This window comes from Accipiter gentilis, chromosome 1 (genome assembly GCF_929443795.1).
Source record: "Accipiter gentilis chromosome 1, bAccGen1.1, whole genome shotgun sequence".
NCBI classification, from domain to species: domain Eukaryota; kingdom Metazoa; phylum Chordata; class Aves; order Accipitriformes; family Accipitridae; genus Astur; species Astur gentilis.
In genome coordinates this window covers 48,444,540-48,460,283 of record NC_064880.1, presented here as the reverse complement: position 1 = coordinate 48,460,283, position 15,744 = coordinate 48,444,540, and the positions used below count along the sequence as shown (strand labels likewise).

Sequence of the window (15,744 nt, the reverse complement as noted above, 5' to 3'; positions counted from 1 at the left end):
GAGTGCCTTCAAGGGCATGTTTTAAAATGTTTTTGACTTGGATCACCGTAATGTAAGAAATGCTTGCTTGCTTGTTTTATATAGTTGAATACTAGTCTATTGAGCACATTAGCATAATATCTGTAGGCATTGCATTTATTAAGTTGCCTTAACAAGGTAGGGAATTATTATCATACCCATCTTGTTAATGGAGAACAGAGATATACAGATTTAAGCAATTTGCCACAGGCCACATAGGAAGTTGGGCACAGAATCGGGAATTAGATGCAGATCTTCTGTGTCCTCATTAATGTCTTATCTATATAAGAAGACATAATCCACATAACACTTTTGCCCATCCTCACTTGGGGAAGTCTCTGCTTCTATAGGAATAAAAACATGTTAATGAGTTCTTAACTACTTGGCAACCTTTGCACATAAAACTTTTGTTATTAACTTAACTAGTCATTATAAATAGAACTAGATAAGACCATCTTAATTTCCATTTCTACTCTCTTCTTGTTCACCCTGTGCATATTGAGAGAGATCCTACAAATGTGCAAGCCCTACTGCCTTTGCCAATCTCTCGTGGAGCTTCAAAGCGCTGGCCATGAATTTCCCTTTTCATCCTGCGCTGGCAGAATTTGTAGGTCACGGCAACAGCAGGAACCTCACAGTTTGAGTGATTTGAGATTCCTAGGTGTTGAATAGAAGAGCAGGTACAGAAGCTGGGCTCTCTACCACACCTGTGATATTCTCTTCTGTTCTCCACGGTTACAGGAAGGTTGCACTAATGGCTGTGCAAGCCAGTCCAAGCAGCCCTTTAGTATATATACACTCATTTCTTCCTATGACCAACCCAACAGTAGGGGTAACTCGCCCAAATACTCTCATGTAATACATGCGCGATGTTGACCTGACAGCAAGGCTGGTGAGCTCCCATCTGTCTTTCCTACACACAAATCTGAACTGAAATTCTGGAGGAGTTAGGAAGGATGTCCAGCTTCCCTCTGAGCAACTGACGCAGAAGAAGAAAAACGTGAATGGAGACTTTTCATTCATAATCGTGCACGGCAATTTGTGGATATACCTGTGACATTTATTCCATCTGAGCGCTGACACCACACTGTGCGTACGTTGTCTCGCCAAAGGCTGGTTTTCCACAGGTAGTCATAACACTTCCCTCCTGCAATATCAATACCAGTTAGTCTTCACCTTGCAACAAAGCCAGAATAAACTCTTCAACGGGAGGAAGCAGCGCTGTGGCCACACTACCTGAGCAAGGTCGTGTTTCCATCGCTTGCCCAGAGCAGCTCTCCTGGTTCTCAGGAGACTGGACGATATACGCCCTGGATCGAGACTGGCGCCCCATTGTCTCGAAGCTCCTGCCATTGATGCAGGTGAGCTCGCAGGAGCTCCACTCTGACCACTCCGTCAGGTGGCAGTCACCTGCACGTTGAAAGAATAAATCACGTTTTCAAAAGGAATCAGCCTTAAAGGAAAAGGACAACCTAAGCATACAACAACTTTAATGGTGAAATACCCCCAGTTTATCACCCAGTGGTATGCAATGTTCAGATTTTCTGCTTCATGGGGAATCTCATTTTCTCAAAAACCAAAAGAAGTCTTTTTCAGGTGATCCAGGAACAGCAGACTGAGCATTTACCTGATCTGCTGAAGTACAGATTCTTACTACGACGGCTGACAGTACTCAGAGCTACAGAAGCATCTCCATCTCAGACAGCTATCACAGGCAGAAATGCACCATGACTTTCCAAAGACTTTACCTGGGCAAGGCACAGAGCACGGTAACTGCAGCACACTCTCTTTCGATGGCAGCTCACCACATAACGCGTTTTCTACTGGTTTGGACGTAGCAGAAACAGATGCATCATGTACTACACACGTGAGGTTGCGGACTTGCAATCCTTCTCCACACTGTCCACCCTACAAAGTGATAGAAGGGAACGGAGACACATATTGCTGATGTTAGCAGATGACAGAAGAAACACAGTTGATTCCACCTAAAAAGACTTCAAAGATACAAATTTGGTCTTTGGACTGTGGTAGTATCCCCAGTTATGGGAAGAAGATGGAGATCTCCTCTGTAGACATCTCTACAGAAGCTCAGAGGCAGGTCAGAGCCACGTAGAAAAGTGTATCATAACCAAAGTCGGAGAAGAGGTGGGTACCATAAAAAATGAATACTGTCTTTGGGGTCAGCCCTTCATGCCTTTTACTAGAGCTAGTGAATTTACTGATTCTTAATTAGTGCCCAGTTACTTGAACACAGCTATTTTTGGCTTCTCTAAAGAGTCCAAGACCAGAGCCTACCCATACAGAATGGACATTTCCACTCACCTCCTCTAACAATACAGCCCGAAAGGATCACTTACATTGTTTAAACTCTGCAACAGCAAAAATCCTCCAGCACACTTAATTAGACTGCAAGGGTTATCGCACACTAGGCTGTTTGTGACATTTATTAAAGGGAGCTATTGGTTCTGGAGTAGACAGAGATCACCAACCCGTGTCACATACTCTACCAAAACATCACCCAAAGTCAGCCTTCACCTGTTAGCGCTGAACCCCATTTGAACAAGCAATAGAACGCTCCATCTGAGCCACTCCATGCTTGTCAGCCCAGTTTTGAAATACAACCTACTGGCTGAAGAAGACTTCCTTTATCAGAAAATCAATACTGTTTGGCTAAAGTGATGATCAAGGACTGAAGATGCTGTAAGAGCTGAAGCACTGAGGCTATTTCTAGAGGATGGAATTGTTTCATTCTCGTCTGAAAAACAGAGCTGCAATGATGTTTGAGGTGCACACCTTAAACCTGCGTGATGCTTTATGAATGTGCGCCTGAAGCCTTGCAGAAATGGCACTTTACAAAATTCAGTAAATAAAACTCAAGAAGAAGGATGAAACATTGCTCTTATATAACCAAGGGAAGTGCTCCTTTGGATCACTTGACAGTGGATTCTTTTAAAATAATGGACTTCATCTGCAGAACAGAATGGCTCCTACCGAGTGCATTCATTCAGCAGTGGGTTTGCTAGCAGGAATCTCAAGAATGGCTCTCCTGGACACACCTGGTAGCTTTTTCATTCTCTCCATCCCTTCTGTTGCAGACCCACAATGAAATGGAAATAAGAGTATAACTAGCCGTTGCTAATCGAAAGCATCTTAGAGAAGTATTAGTGTAGATTTACTATATGCAGCCAGATTTCAATTTTTTAACACTGTGTTTCACTTTAGTCAGTATGTAACTTACTGTTCTAAATTACTGTTTCACTGCTGAAACCTCTATTGCGGTCTGAGATTAATGGGGTGTGAATAACTCATGCAGCTGTCAATTGGGTTACAGCTCTTAGAAATGGCTGGTGGAAACAGAAGACGATGTGGAGAAAATTCTCAGGGGAAATGGGCACTAATCAAACTGCAGTGTATTTCCGGCTCAGAGTGGCTCAAGGAATGACTAAATGACTGTAGAGGACAAAAAAAGTTTTTAAAAAGATACTTATTCTTCTATAAACAATATATAAGTATTTATATATGTATCAATATAAAAATTGTTATATGAATACTGAGGTATGAATATAAATATAAATAGGTGGAAACAACACATTTTTTTGATACAGCAGTCTCCACTATAAAAGTCCACATGCAACATTCTTCATTATTCTATCATGCAATGTTGGAAAGACATTCATATTTTCCAATGTTTAGAACAGAAAATAAATAGAAACCATGAACTCTCAAAGAATCCCAAAGATAAAGGTTCACTTTTTAACAGTGGCTTCCATTTGCCTTTCTTTCAAGACCAGCAATGTGTTTTCAACAATCAATTGAACACCCTTAAAAGATAAAATGTCATCCTGTCATTTACAGTAGGAGATGTTTTTTGGTATATTTGGTAAGGTCATAAGCAATGCAGGAGTACTGCATTAACATCCTTATCCTCTTCAAAATTATTCATGTCCCCAAAATTATACATTTGAAGATTAATTAATAGGTGTGGAATCAGTGGAAGTTCACTGCAGTAATGGCACGCTGAGGATGCAGGGAATAGCTGCTAATCAGAGGAGAACTGCCGAGGAAACTATCACATATTCAAAACTCGGGGGATCAAATCTGTATTGTAAATGCTCTTCATTGGAAGATGTGATCATCTGAGGTTTGCCTAGAACCAGGATTTGCCTCGAGTCACGAGCTCCTTGCAGGAAATATGCAGGGATTTGACTTCCAGAGGGGATTCCTTCCATTTGGCTGCAAAAATTTCTACGCTGACCCTATGGAGGATGCAGAACCCATCCTGGGTTCCCTAAATACAGCCTGGAGGTAGGGACCCCTCCACGAGCACCCACCTGGAGCCTCCGCCTCTCACCCCAACTGACCACCAGTAAAATAAGGAGAAGATTTACACCAGGATTGTGTTTTGACAGCCGGGTATCTTTTGACTTTAGCAACACACTAACATAAGGCAGCACCTGCACAAACTTTCTCTCACATCACCCGATATTTTCCATGTATAATACACTGATAAGACAAGAGATAACAGTCCTAATGAGATGCTTTGCCCAGATGTGCCTTTAAGAAAAGTTTTCCCTTTTCAGCTTTTACTGGGGTTCATGCGTGTTCACAATTCTTTTAGGTAAAGAGTTGATTGGGCAATGCTTTCACAGGTTGATGAGCATTTAATCTGGTAAAAGTTCTCTCGAATGAGGAAGCATTGCATGACCACATTTAAGGGAGTGCTTTTAAAACACATTAGAAAGAAGGGTTCTTAGTCTTCTTATGAATGTCAGACAGCTAGTGCTTGATAATGTCTAGCTACTTCACTTACATATGAACAGTGTCAGCCACTGCTATTTTATTTTTTTTAAGCTAATCAGGGTAAACCACTTCAACTCCAGTAAGAAAATTATTAATGCAATGTAACCCTTTAAGATTAGGTGTATTGACCCCATTTCTCAAGTCCTGCATCCCTCTGAATGCAGCAGAAATGCCCCACGCCTGCTGGAGGTGTGCCTGTGACATGTGTAATTACCTGGAGAGCAATGCACTGATTTCCGTACCTTGAAAATCAGCAATACAGAACACTTAGCGGGCTCTGTTCCTAAACATGCAGACACTTCTAATTAGTCACATGGAGTCAATTTAGCATAAAATAGTCCTTCTGCAATTAAGAAATGCAGTCTCAGTTATCTCATAATACAAGGAAAAGATATTTTAGCCTTATAATTAATTGTCCTGCTTATATTATTACAGGAAGACACTTTCACAATATGTTTTTTGGTCTTACCATAGGATGCATTCACCTTCTTTCACAAAGCATCCTTGAAAACAGGACTTCTGAAAGCTTTCTTTGGAAAGTAAGCTTAAGTTTCTTCTCCAGTAAAGCACAGGAATAAATCATCCTGTATTTATGAACTACATTTAATTCCTAAGCACCTCATTAAAGAGAAGCGAACACAAATAAAATGGCTCCTCTCCAAAACAAAGCAAAGGGTAGAGAAGCTACGTTGCAGTAATTTAAGGAGAGAAGCAGGCCCTATCTCACTGAAAGCATGGGATCATATCTGGGTTAGGGAAGACTGTGATTACTTGCTCTGAGCTGAAATTTAGCTGTGTTCTGGACGCGTACACTTTTAATCTGCACAGTGTGTTGTTTACTTGGAGTATGCTAGGGCGTTAATTCAGCCTCCCTACTAATTCTTTTATCAGCTGTGTTAGCTCCTACGGTTGAAGGTCTCTTCCCTAATGTTTAACAGAATTTGCTTACGTTAGCTGGACAAAATATCAGTTAATGTTATCATTTTGTTATATTTATATTATACATAAATAAATACTGACTGTGGTACATACAAGGACCATATTCACATACCTAGTTGAAATGGGTTGTTCATTATGTAAAATACAAATATATTGCTGTTTCTCTGATCTTGCATTGTGCAAACACCGTCCCGCTCCAGATTTCATTTGTGAAAACCCGGGAAAATTCTGGTTATCTATTCTGCCATCCGCAGTATTCACTACACATCCATCTACCGCATCTAGAAACCACATAGGTATTCAAGGCATTCACAGCGTGGTAGGGGGCAGAGCAGAAAACACAAGGGATGTGTCTTTACGTGCATTATTGGCTTCAAACTCCTACATGGTGTAATGTGGAGAAGCAGCCACAGATCCGCACACAGGTGCTGTCCCCTGGGACCAGACAGGGCTTTCTTCCACCCCAACCACGCTTGTCCCACCACCATCTCAGCAAAGCCGGTTTTAAGCAGCCTAGTGGACTTCACTCTGCCCAAGAAACCTCACTGTGAAAGATTTCTCTGCTTAAACTGGGTTACCGACTAACATGTTTTAATATTGGAAATGTGATTTAACAGATAAGGAGAGAAGAAAAAGCATAGAGGGGAAAAAAAGTCAATTCAAGCCTGATGCAAGTCACTGGCAGTGAAAAAATGAGAGGTCCAGTGCCGAGCAGAGGTGCCGAGCATAGGTACAGCACATCGCAACTGAATCCAGCCATTTTTAGATCATTAAAAAGATAGCGAGGCTAAGGAGAAAGTAGAAACCAGCACTTCATACAATAACTCACACTATTGTATTGGAGACCTTGTGGGGAAAGACCTGCTATACAATACTTAAAAAAAAAGGAAAAAAATTATAAAAAAAGACTAAGCTCTCTTGAATTCTAGCGTTATCTGTTTTCTTGTTAGACTTACTTTATATAATTAAATTATAGGTCACCATGACTACACCCACTCAAGCACATTTACTCCACAAATCTCCTTTAATACCTCTATAAGCTCGCGGTACTTGAACTCGTATTGTTAAAAATTGCTGCTGATGGCTGGAAGATGAGGTGCAGAGGTTTACCGCTCCTGAACTCCCCCTGCTTTCCTACAGATCTCACCAGCGCCTTCCATGGCCGCAGAGACACCTCCGACCCGCGAACGGCAGCCTCAATCAATTCTGCCACGTAACGATGATTTTTGTGGTTGACCCCCGGTCACGGGGAACCCGAGGAGCCCTCGGGGAGCGTCGGAGAAAGCCATACCTGGATTCTGCAGGGAGACCACGGGCCCAGTAGCCAGCTGTAGCAGGGCTTCACCGGGCAGCTCCTGTACTGGGTGAGCTGCTGCGGGCAGGGTCTGCCCTCACCCGCTGCCTGCAGGACCACCGAACGCCCACGCACCATCTGGCCTAGGCGAGGGGAGAAGACAGGACACGGTGAAGGAGACCCGGAGGAAGAGAGAAAGGCAGATTTTGTGATTTATCGGTATCCTTGGTTCATTTTCCACCGCTAAAATCTGTTTGAAAAGCAATGAATCGGGAAGACTATTTGGATAATATGGATGCAATTGCTAAGTCTAAGTGATGCAGTCACTGATATTTTCAAACACAGTTTTTAAACACAGTTTTGTATGTTTTCCAAATACATTATTTGTTTATGCAACACATTTAAAAACTTGACTAAATCCTGATTATTAAATATGACAAGAAAATAATTCCTGTGGCAGCATCGTTTTTAACTTTACACATTCAGTATGTTTCCAGAGATTTTTAACAAACAAAATTTTCTTTTTATGATCAATTATGTGCATCTAATTTGAAAACTGCAAACACTCTAGTGGCTATTACCGTCCATAACCACTTCTGCCATTTCCATTAAAATCCTATTTATTATTGGTGAAAACTTCTTCAGCCACTGAATGGAAAAAGCAATTATGTTACTACTTTTGAAATAATAAAACTGAATACATTCATTAAAGTTAAAGCAATTCCATTTCCGTCTCCTTTGCTGTCCATTTATGTCCAGGAACGTTTTTCACTCAAAATGTTTCAATTAGAATCCCGGTTCCAATTAAAAAGAAAAGTGGAAAAAAAAAAAAAAAAAAAAGCCCTTATGCAACAGGATGCAGAAGATTGTGCCGGGGATAAAATTTCTGCCTTGACTTTCAATAGGCGTGGATCTGAGAGGCAGTTAAAAAAATAAAAGGTCTGGGTAATAAGGGCACACACATGCAACAAGACAGAGGCAAGCGGTAATTGCTAATTCACTGAGAAGGAAAGAGAGGACGTGTTCCGGTGGAGTTCTCCTATTTGGATCGCAGTCATTTAGTTGCAATCATGAGTAGAGGGGAGTCCGGCAGGGGGGCAAACACCTCTGCGAAGTTGGGAGGCTGAGATATCCAGCCAGATCCTTCTCCCAGCTATTTATGCATGCACTTTTTAATTAACAGTACTGCAGCTGGGTTTAAGGTACATCTCGAATAACTGTCACTGCGACTGTCTACAGAGCAGGGTTTCCAAAAACATTTTAGCAAATAAAAATTAAAAGCAGATACACCTGAAAAAGCTACTGACAGGTTCCTTAGCAAGTTCTCTTACCTTTACAATGCTATTCCCTTGCTCTGACCCATTGAATTCCATTTTTAAACCCATTTAAACCAATTTTAAGACTTCTTCCTTTTCCAATTGTAATCCCCTGGACCTGGGGAGTTTGTAACAGAACTGATGATAAAAGCTCTTATCCACATGACTGTGCATTCAGCCATCACGGAATCAGATACATTAGGAGGTGGAAAAAAACCCTACCAGCTGAGAGGAAAGGAAAGGTAAGAAACTCCTGCAGTTCACTGGGGGCCAGAGCAAGGGAAGAGAAACCCCCCAGCCCGCTGTCGGCAAACCCCTGGCAGCCCTCCCCTGCCCAACAGGCCCAAATTAGCCGTTTCTTCCCCTCCAGCAATGGGACCGAATTTGCCAGATTCTTCTTAATTCTGAATGCTGAGGATTGGTAAGCAATGGAAAAGGCTCTTTGGGAAACCGTGGGAAGCCGGTGGCTGTGGGAATTGTCGGAATGCCCTGGGGGGAGCTCTGCAGCCCCACAAGGCGTGAGCTCCCGAAATGGCAGCTAAGGAAAAGGAGGTCTCCTAAGGTTAAAAGATTTGATTTCATTAGGAGGGACTTGAAAGCCTGGAGCATTCATCAAGCTATTTTAATTAAAGAAATAATTTTCTTTTGTACACTCTGTTTAACATCTCTCTAGCAAAATGTAAATGGGAAGATCATTGAATAGAAAACACAATTTTCCTTTTAAGAGGAATTAACAACTGTTCTGTATTTATTTACATTTTCTTTTCCTACAGTTGGTTATCCAAACCATTTAAACTCACTACAGTCACAATGGTCAGCTGGTGTGTGACTCATTTAGTCTATCACTTTCTTTTTATACTGTGAATAAATCACCGAAGAAAGAAATTTCATTGAAATCTTTCTTTGCACAATCACTGCAGTGAGTTTCTTAAAGCTCTGATTTTTTTTCTTCTCACTCCACAAAGATTATCTAAGGTGCTCGGTTACCACTCAAGTAGCAGAAAAACTCCCCATTTTTACCTTTTAAAGACCTTATCTTTTGCTGCCTATGGAGAACAGAATCTCACTGCATCTGAAATTAATTTGCTTCCAATACAAACTCTGGAAGAGTCAAAGCAATCCTAGTTATTTCTTTAATTTCCCAGTGAATTGGCCACATGTCTGATTCCTCTGCTCTGCAGTATTTAATGATACAAAAAATAAGACAGAAAGTGTGGTGAAAATGGAGAATAAGTGTTTCTTCATATCCTCAAATTTGTCATTAGTTTTGAAAGGGGGGAAAAAGAGCCTAATGCTGGTCACTTAAAATTCTGTTTTGCATCAGCAGCTAAAATTTCAACTCAGAAGCTCAGGGTCATATTTTCAAATCAGAAGAATAAGATTTTTTACCCCCCCCCAAAAAAAAATTCTTGCCATTTGTTGCATTTTATCCCCACAAAGTGATGTGTCGCAGCTGAAACCAAGATGATTAAAATTCCTGGTAGAGTTCATCCCAGTCAGAATTACTGACACATCGTTATCTGTTTGATGAGCGTGAGCAGAGTATATAAAACACAGCCCTATCGGGCAACCACAAGACTAAAGCAGGGATCAAGTTACTTAAATACAGCCCTGGAGGTCAGGCTAGGTCAAGTCACACGCAAATGGGACTGGTGATAAGTGGGGCTTTCATCTACTTCCCACTGTTAGTCCCTCCAGCAGGCACTGGGGCATCCACGGCTTGGGGAGAGGTTTTGGTGGCCCCTCTTCCAGCAACGTCTCCCAGCACCATCAGACTGGGGCTTGACGAGTTTGAGTAGCAAGCCGGAAAAAGTCACGGAAGTTTCTTCTTCAGAAGGCAAAACCAAAAATGTTTTCCCAAACTGGTGATCAATCAGTGAAAAGGGTAACCACCAAATTTTTCAGTTGTGCACATCCTTGTCCCCCTCATTTCTGTCCCACGGGTCAGTCTGGTCTTGGGGTGCACAGCTCTGCAACCCGCTACGGTCTCTTGTGGGCTCTGAGGACTAAGCAAGGCACGGCAGTGTCTTCAACCCTGGGTTACTCAGGTAAATCCCCTAATTTATCTGATCTGATGAAGTCAGCTTTATAAGTGGCAAAGCATGGGTTTAGGTGGGTGTATACTGCTTAGCACTCCTCTTAGACAACTTGGGAGAAATCATACGGGATTGGAAACCGTTTACATAGAAAAATGCAGCATCCTCATGTATTCATTTGCCTTAACAATGGAAATACAATTTGCTGGGGATTATCCTTACCAAACATCTTTTCAGTAACTTTGATTCAGGCCGCGGGAGCATCATCCATTAACACAGTACTATACATCTTTTCATAGCACTACAGCAACTGATATGAGGAGCCCTAATATATAACCCAAGATCAGCCTAAAGCCCTAGCCAGCATCCTGAACAGATGCTGCGCAGAAATACAGCTGCAACAGGCAAATATCAGTTACACAGCTCCGTAGGCTCAGCGCAGGCAGGAAAGAGAGATCTACTTTACTCATCATCATTTATAAAAATCAATATATTCGCCTTTGGCTGCTGTGTACCAGAACCATATTAGCTGACAGTGCCACATACACAGCAGCACCACTTCATGTTTAAATGCATTGTTCCATAAAATAAAACCTGAGCAAGAAAAAGGTACCACGCATTAAAATATATCACAGCAAACCGTTACTGGAAGAGATGGACAGAATAAAAATGTTAGCAACAATGCTTGAGTTAAGAAACATATGAAAGCATAAATGCAGCAACACTAAATTTTGAGCTGAATGATATTTAAATTATGTTTCTCTTTGAAGTTGTTTATGGTACTTCAGCAGGTCCTTCACATGCTCTCCAAGAAAAGCCAGAAAAGCAGAATATTATTGTGAGTGGAGCCAGTAATGGTGCGTACAACTGATTTGCTGTGTATTATTTCTAAGAAGCGTGCAACTAAGTCCTACATTTTAGCTTTATCAAATAGTGGGCAATTACTCATTTGGCAAAGGGAAGCCAAATCAGTGTATACTACGGCCAATTCCCACAGCTTGTTTATTGTCATCCTTTGGTTTTCCCTGTCATGTTTGAGGCTTCATCCTATTCTCATAAGTGCCCATGAGAAACTCAGGATGATTTCAAAGCTGTTGCAGTCTATGAACCTTCAGGTAGGGAACCCTTACTGTATTCATCTGTGAAGTACCACCTGTAGATGAGTACATAATTAATGTCTTCTCTGTTAATACCATCATCAAGTCGTATTTATAACCAACTGGAACTCAGTGAAGAAGCTGAAATGACGTTGTTTCTGCTGTTGGAACGACACAAAGGCCATGGCTGCAGGACTGGTGCCAAGGTGCCTCCATCACGGATGTTTGATATCAGTGTAGCTCCACACTTGATGGCTGCTGCAGCAAAACTCAGATCGGAACTGGGGCTGCAGTAAAATTAACCATGCGCTTGGAATAGCTCGGATGCAAAGTACTGTTTCATTGGAGCTCCTGCTTTGGGATGAGATCCAGAAGACTCTTGGGTCCCTGCAAAGCTATTCAAACGATAGAGAAGGACTGAGCAAAACTTGGCTTCTTTATGATACAAATTGTAAGAAGCCTTCCCAGCTGCTTAGCTGCCGTAGGTTCACAAAACAGTATCTCCAGCTTTTAAATCGTACGAGCCAGATCTCTAGCTAGCAGTATAACTGAGTTACATAGAGTTAATGGAGTTAACTGAGTTAATAGAGTTATGATCTTTGAGGACCAGATGACCCATAGGCTGAGCTGAGCTTGGGCTTGACTGTGTAGTTCAAGTAATGAGGTTGGCATCTACAGCGAGAACACTCACTGGAAGGTCTGCTTTGGCAGGGCATGGATGTTTCCAGTTTTCCTCTGCAGAAACCGAGCTCTGATTTAGGGCATGAAGTGCCTGCCCCTTGCATGCATTTGCAACCATCAGCTCTTTAACCAGTCCTTAGGATTTGCATAAGAAGTTCAGGATCAGGGGCAGAATACAAGACGTACCTTTACTTGAGTACATCCCTTTGCAAACTATGCAACGTAAGAGCTCAGAATGAAAAAATCTTCAGGCATTATATAGGGTGAGCTGCTCCTTTAGCATGCTAAAAGCCATAAAGAAGTTACAACCTGCTTTTGCACACGTAGCTCTGTTTATTTTAGTAAATGACTGAACACTCAAAAAAACCATTTAAGTCCATTCAGCAACATGAGCATTAACACTCCAAAATGGATTTTGAACAAAAATAAAATTTTGAATTAATAGTATTCCTAGTGTGTTGTTGTTAAAACACTGTCCATGAATTATTCATTTCTGTTAAGAAAGCACTACTTCACGAAAGGGCTAAAAGCTGAGCAAAGAAAGAACACCACTAATCCAAATATTAAGCTTTTTCTGTAACATGCTTTGATCTCTGAAATCCATCTGAAGGAATCACTTTATGGAAGTTAAGAGCTTTTTTCTTTTTGACCTTAAGTGAATTTGATTGAAATATACATTATGGCTCTTGAATCTTAAAGACCATTAGCTGTACGTGTAATGCACATCAGAAGCCTGGGAAATAATGTCACAAGCTTATTTTGAACAAAACCTTCAACGCATTTCCTCATATCAATACTCAAAGGGGTTTTTATATCATATAAAGTTAAAAAAGGTCCTAATCCTTTCACTTTTTGTATGCTGATGAGCGTTACTGGCTATAGAAAACCTCGCTGAAGTTACTGGAGTCATACAAGTATTAAGGGACTTGTGGATGCAGGATGGAGACAGAGGCATATACTAAATGATGAAAAATAGTCTTAGCATTTTTTCTTCAACGGGATGTAATTATGTTACTGAAAGTAACTTCACCAGAGGATTTGTATTTAGTCATTTATCTATTTCTTAAGAACCCTGTAACTCTCCCCAGCTCTTTGCTAGCTCTGCGTACTCCCCCTCTCTCAGGGGTTAATGTTTCCTATGACTGAATTCTGAGAGTTTGAATTAATTACCAAAATAATCCTCCAGGCATCTGTCTACCTGTTTCCTAAGTTGCGTTTTTCACTGTCGAGTACTTTGAAAACAGCCTGCTTTGTTCAGAAAACCCAACACCTCAGGATCTCGACAGCATCCCAAATCACCTCCGAAGGCTTCGGCGTGGCTCGGGGCGCTCCCTGCGCTCCGTACCCCCGCTCGGGGTCTGCCTGAGCCCACCCGGGGCTGGGGGTCCCCTCCGCGCCGCGTTGCTGAGGTGGGGAGAGGGGGGCAAGGGGGCAGGTGGGGACTCACCGCCGGCGCCACACGTGTGGGAGCACTGCGACCAGGCCGACCACGCCGAGAGCCGGCAGTCCACCGCGCAACCCACCACGCACCGACTGCTCGTCTGCACGGGCTTCTCCAGGCGAAGCTGCGAGATAGAAGGAGACGCAGGCGTCAGCCTCCCCGGGACCCCTCCACCCCGGCTACCTCCCGCCACAGCTGGGCACCATGTCGGGGAAACGAAAATCGGCAGCGACCGCGGTGGGACACCGGCATCGCTGCCTACAGGGAGCTTTCCCAAGGGTGCAATGGGTGAAAGGAGTCTGTCGGTGTTTGGGTCTTACTCTGAAAGGACAAGGAGAAACTTCTAATAGGCCGCAATCTCCCCAGTCACCCAGCTTTGCCAGAGCCACCGGGATGGTGCAGGACGGTCGCCGTGCTCCACGCACTTGAGTTGATACCACCCACTGACACCCCGGGGACGCTTTTGTTCCCCAAATCACGCCACCGCTGCTCTCCCAGCACCGAACGTGACTTCTCCACCACCGACGGCCAGCGTCTGGGTGCGGATGGGAAGGCACCGGCTTTCTGGAAACCAAACGAACCGGCGGTCGTTTCCCCGCCCCCGCCCCGTGTCGTGCCATCCTCACCCGCTGGCAGAGCGTCGTGCTGACGGTGGCCCCGTCGCTGCGCCGGCAGCTGAGGAGGCGACGGCGCTCTCCGCGCCCGCAGGCAGCGTTGGCGCCCAGCTGGCACCCGCTCCAGCCTGCGGACACAAAGCAAAAGACACGGGTCACGGCCGTCATCCCGTTCTTCACATCTTTCTACCCAAGGTGGGGGGTACCTTCTTCCCCTAGCACCGTGCTTCCCCGCCTCGGGGCAGCCCAAACCCAAGAACGACCCGCAGAAAAGAAGGCTGCTCTTAAACCCCAGCAAGTCTCGGAGGAGAAACCGCTGGTATCCCCTTAGCGAAGCCGGTGCGTCAGAGTGCACAGAAAACTGTTAAACGCTGATAAAGTGTATCAGTTCAACCCAGTTGGCATGTTTACAAGACGGTATTGTTTGAAGTAAAATTTCACCGTGATAAAATAGCTGGCGAAGTTTCTGAAGGGTAGCTCTGGTTTCCATTATTTAAAACTAAGCTCTAATACTGGTGAAATAAAAACAGTATTTCTAGTAGGAGAAAATTCATCTTATTACTTGTCCGAAATTATGATGGTCAGAATACAACTAAACTGGAATAAGCCTTAAAACACCATTTAAAATAAATAAAAAGCATAAGACAAGCCACTAAAATTTCCATACACCACCAACAAAAAAGAAGCATATGAGAAGAAAACCTATTACTTTGTGTCTTCCACCTCTGATAAACATGAACACATAAATATTCTGCATTTCAGAAATGTGATGATAAAAAAAGGCATCGTCCTGCTGCCTGTGTGTTTCTAGGGCTTTTATTTCAAATTGGCTGAGTTTATATTCAGATATTTTATCCTGTTTTGTTCTCCCTTCCCACCAGCCCCCCAAATCCTCTTAGATCTCTCCTCTCTCTGCCTTTCTCATTTATCTGAGCTGGTCAAAACAAAAGGAATGTTTCCTTTTTTTTGTTTTGTTTTGTTAGTTTGTTTGCAACAGATCTAATTGCTTCTAAGGTCCTAAATAATGCATTTTGCTCTGAATATCTTATGCCCACCCATATAACCCATATCTGCCTTCAAACCAGACTTTTGTTGGTATTATTGGCTTCACCTGAATCACACAGATGATACTCTTTTAACTGGAATTCTGCAATTAACTCTGTTGATAAGCCACCAAAAAGAAGAGATCCCATTTAACCTGTCTTATTTCCAGTGTACCTGCAATGACAACTTAAATTGAAAATTGTGCATTTGTTCACTAACCTGTGGACAAAAAAAAAAAAAAGTAGGCCTGTAATTAACTTTAGTGAAATCAGTGATGCCTACACATAACTGTTTTAATGTCAAGGCTTTAACCAACACCACTAGCAAACGTAACTAAAAAGACAACTGGAGAAAGCCTTTAAGGAGCTGAATCTTTTATACAAAGATATACGGAAAAGCTGAACATCAATTTAATACATTTTGTAACTGCTGTCACTTCCTGCTAAGAGTATACTGGAAAGTTA

At 42.6% G+C, this 15,744-nt stretch overlaps 1 protein-coding gene across 1 annotated transcript in view; it reads right to left on the bottom strand.

The window, feature by feature from the left end:
- The window catches only part of THSD7B (thrombospondin type 1 domain containing 7B), a 334,912-nt gene that overhangs the window by 11,164 nt on the left and 308,004 nt on the right, over nucleotides 1-15,744 (bottom strand). Inside the window, exons 20-25 of the mRNA XM_049809853.1 lie at nucleotides 14,249-14,364; nucleotides 13,629-13,746; nucleotides 7,049-7,194; nucleotides 1,767-1,926; nucleotides 1,255-1,428; nucleotides 1,070-1,165 (exon numbers count right to left, since the gene is read on the bottom strand). Of these exons, the coding sequence (XP_049665810.1) occupies nucleotides 1,070-1,165; nucleotides 1,255-1,428; nucleotides 1,767-1,926; nucleotides 7,049-7,194; nucleotides 13,629-13,746; nucleotides 14,249-14,364 (810 nt within the window). The remainder of the gene's footprint in view (nucleotides 1-1,069; nucleotides 1,166-1,254; nucleotides 1,429-1,766; nucleotides 1,927-7,048; nucleotides 7,195-13,628; nucleotides 13,747-14,248; nucleotides 14,365-15,744) is intronic.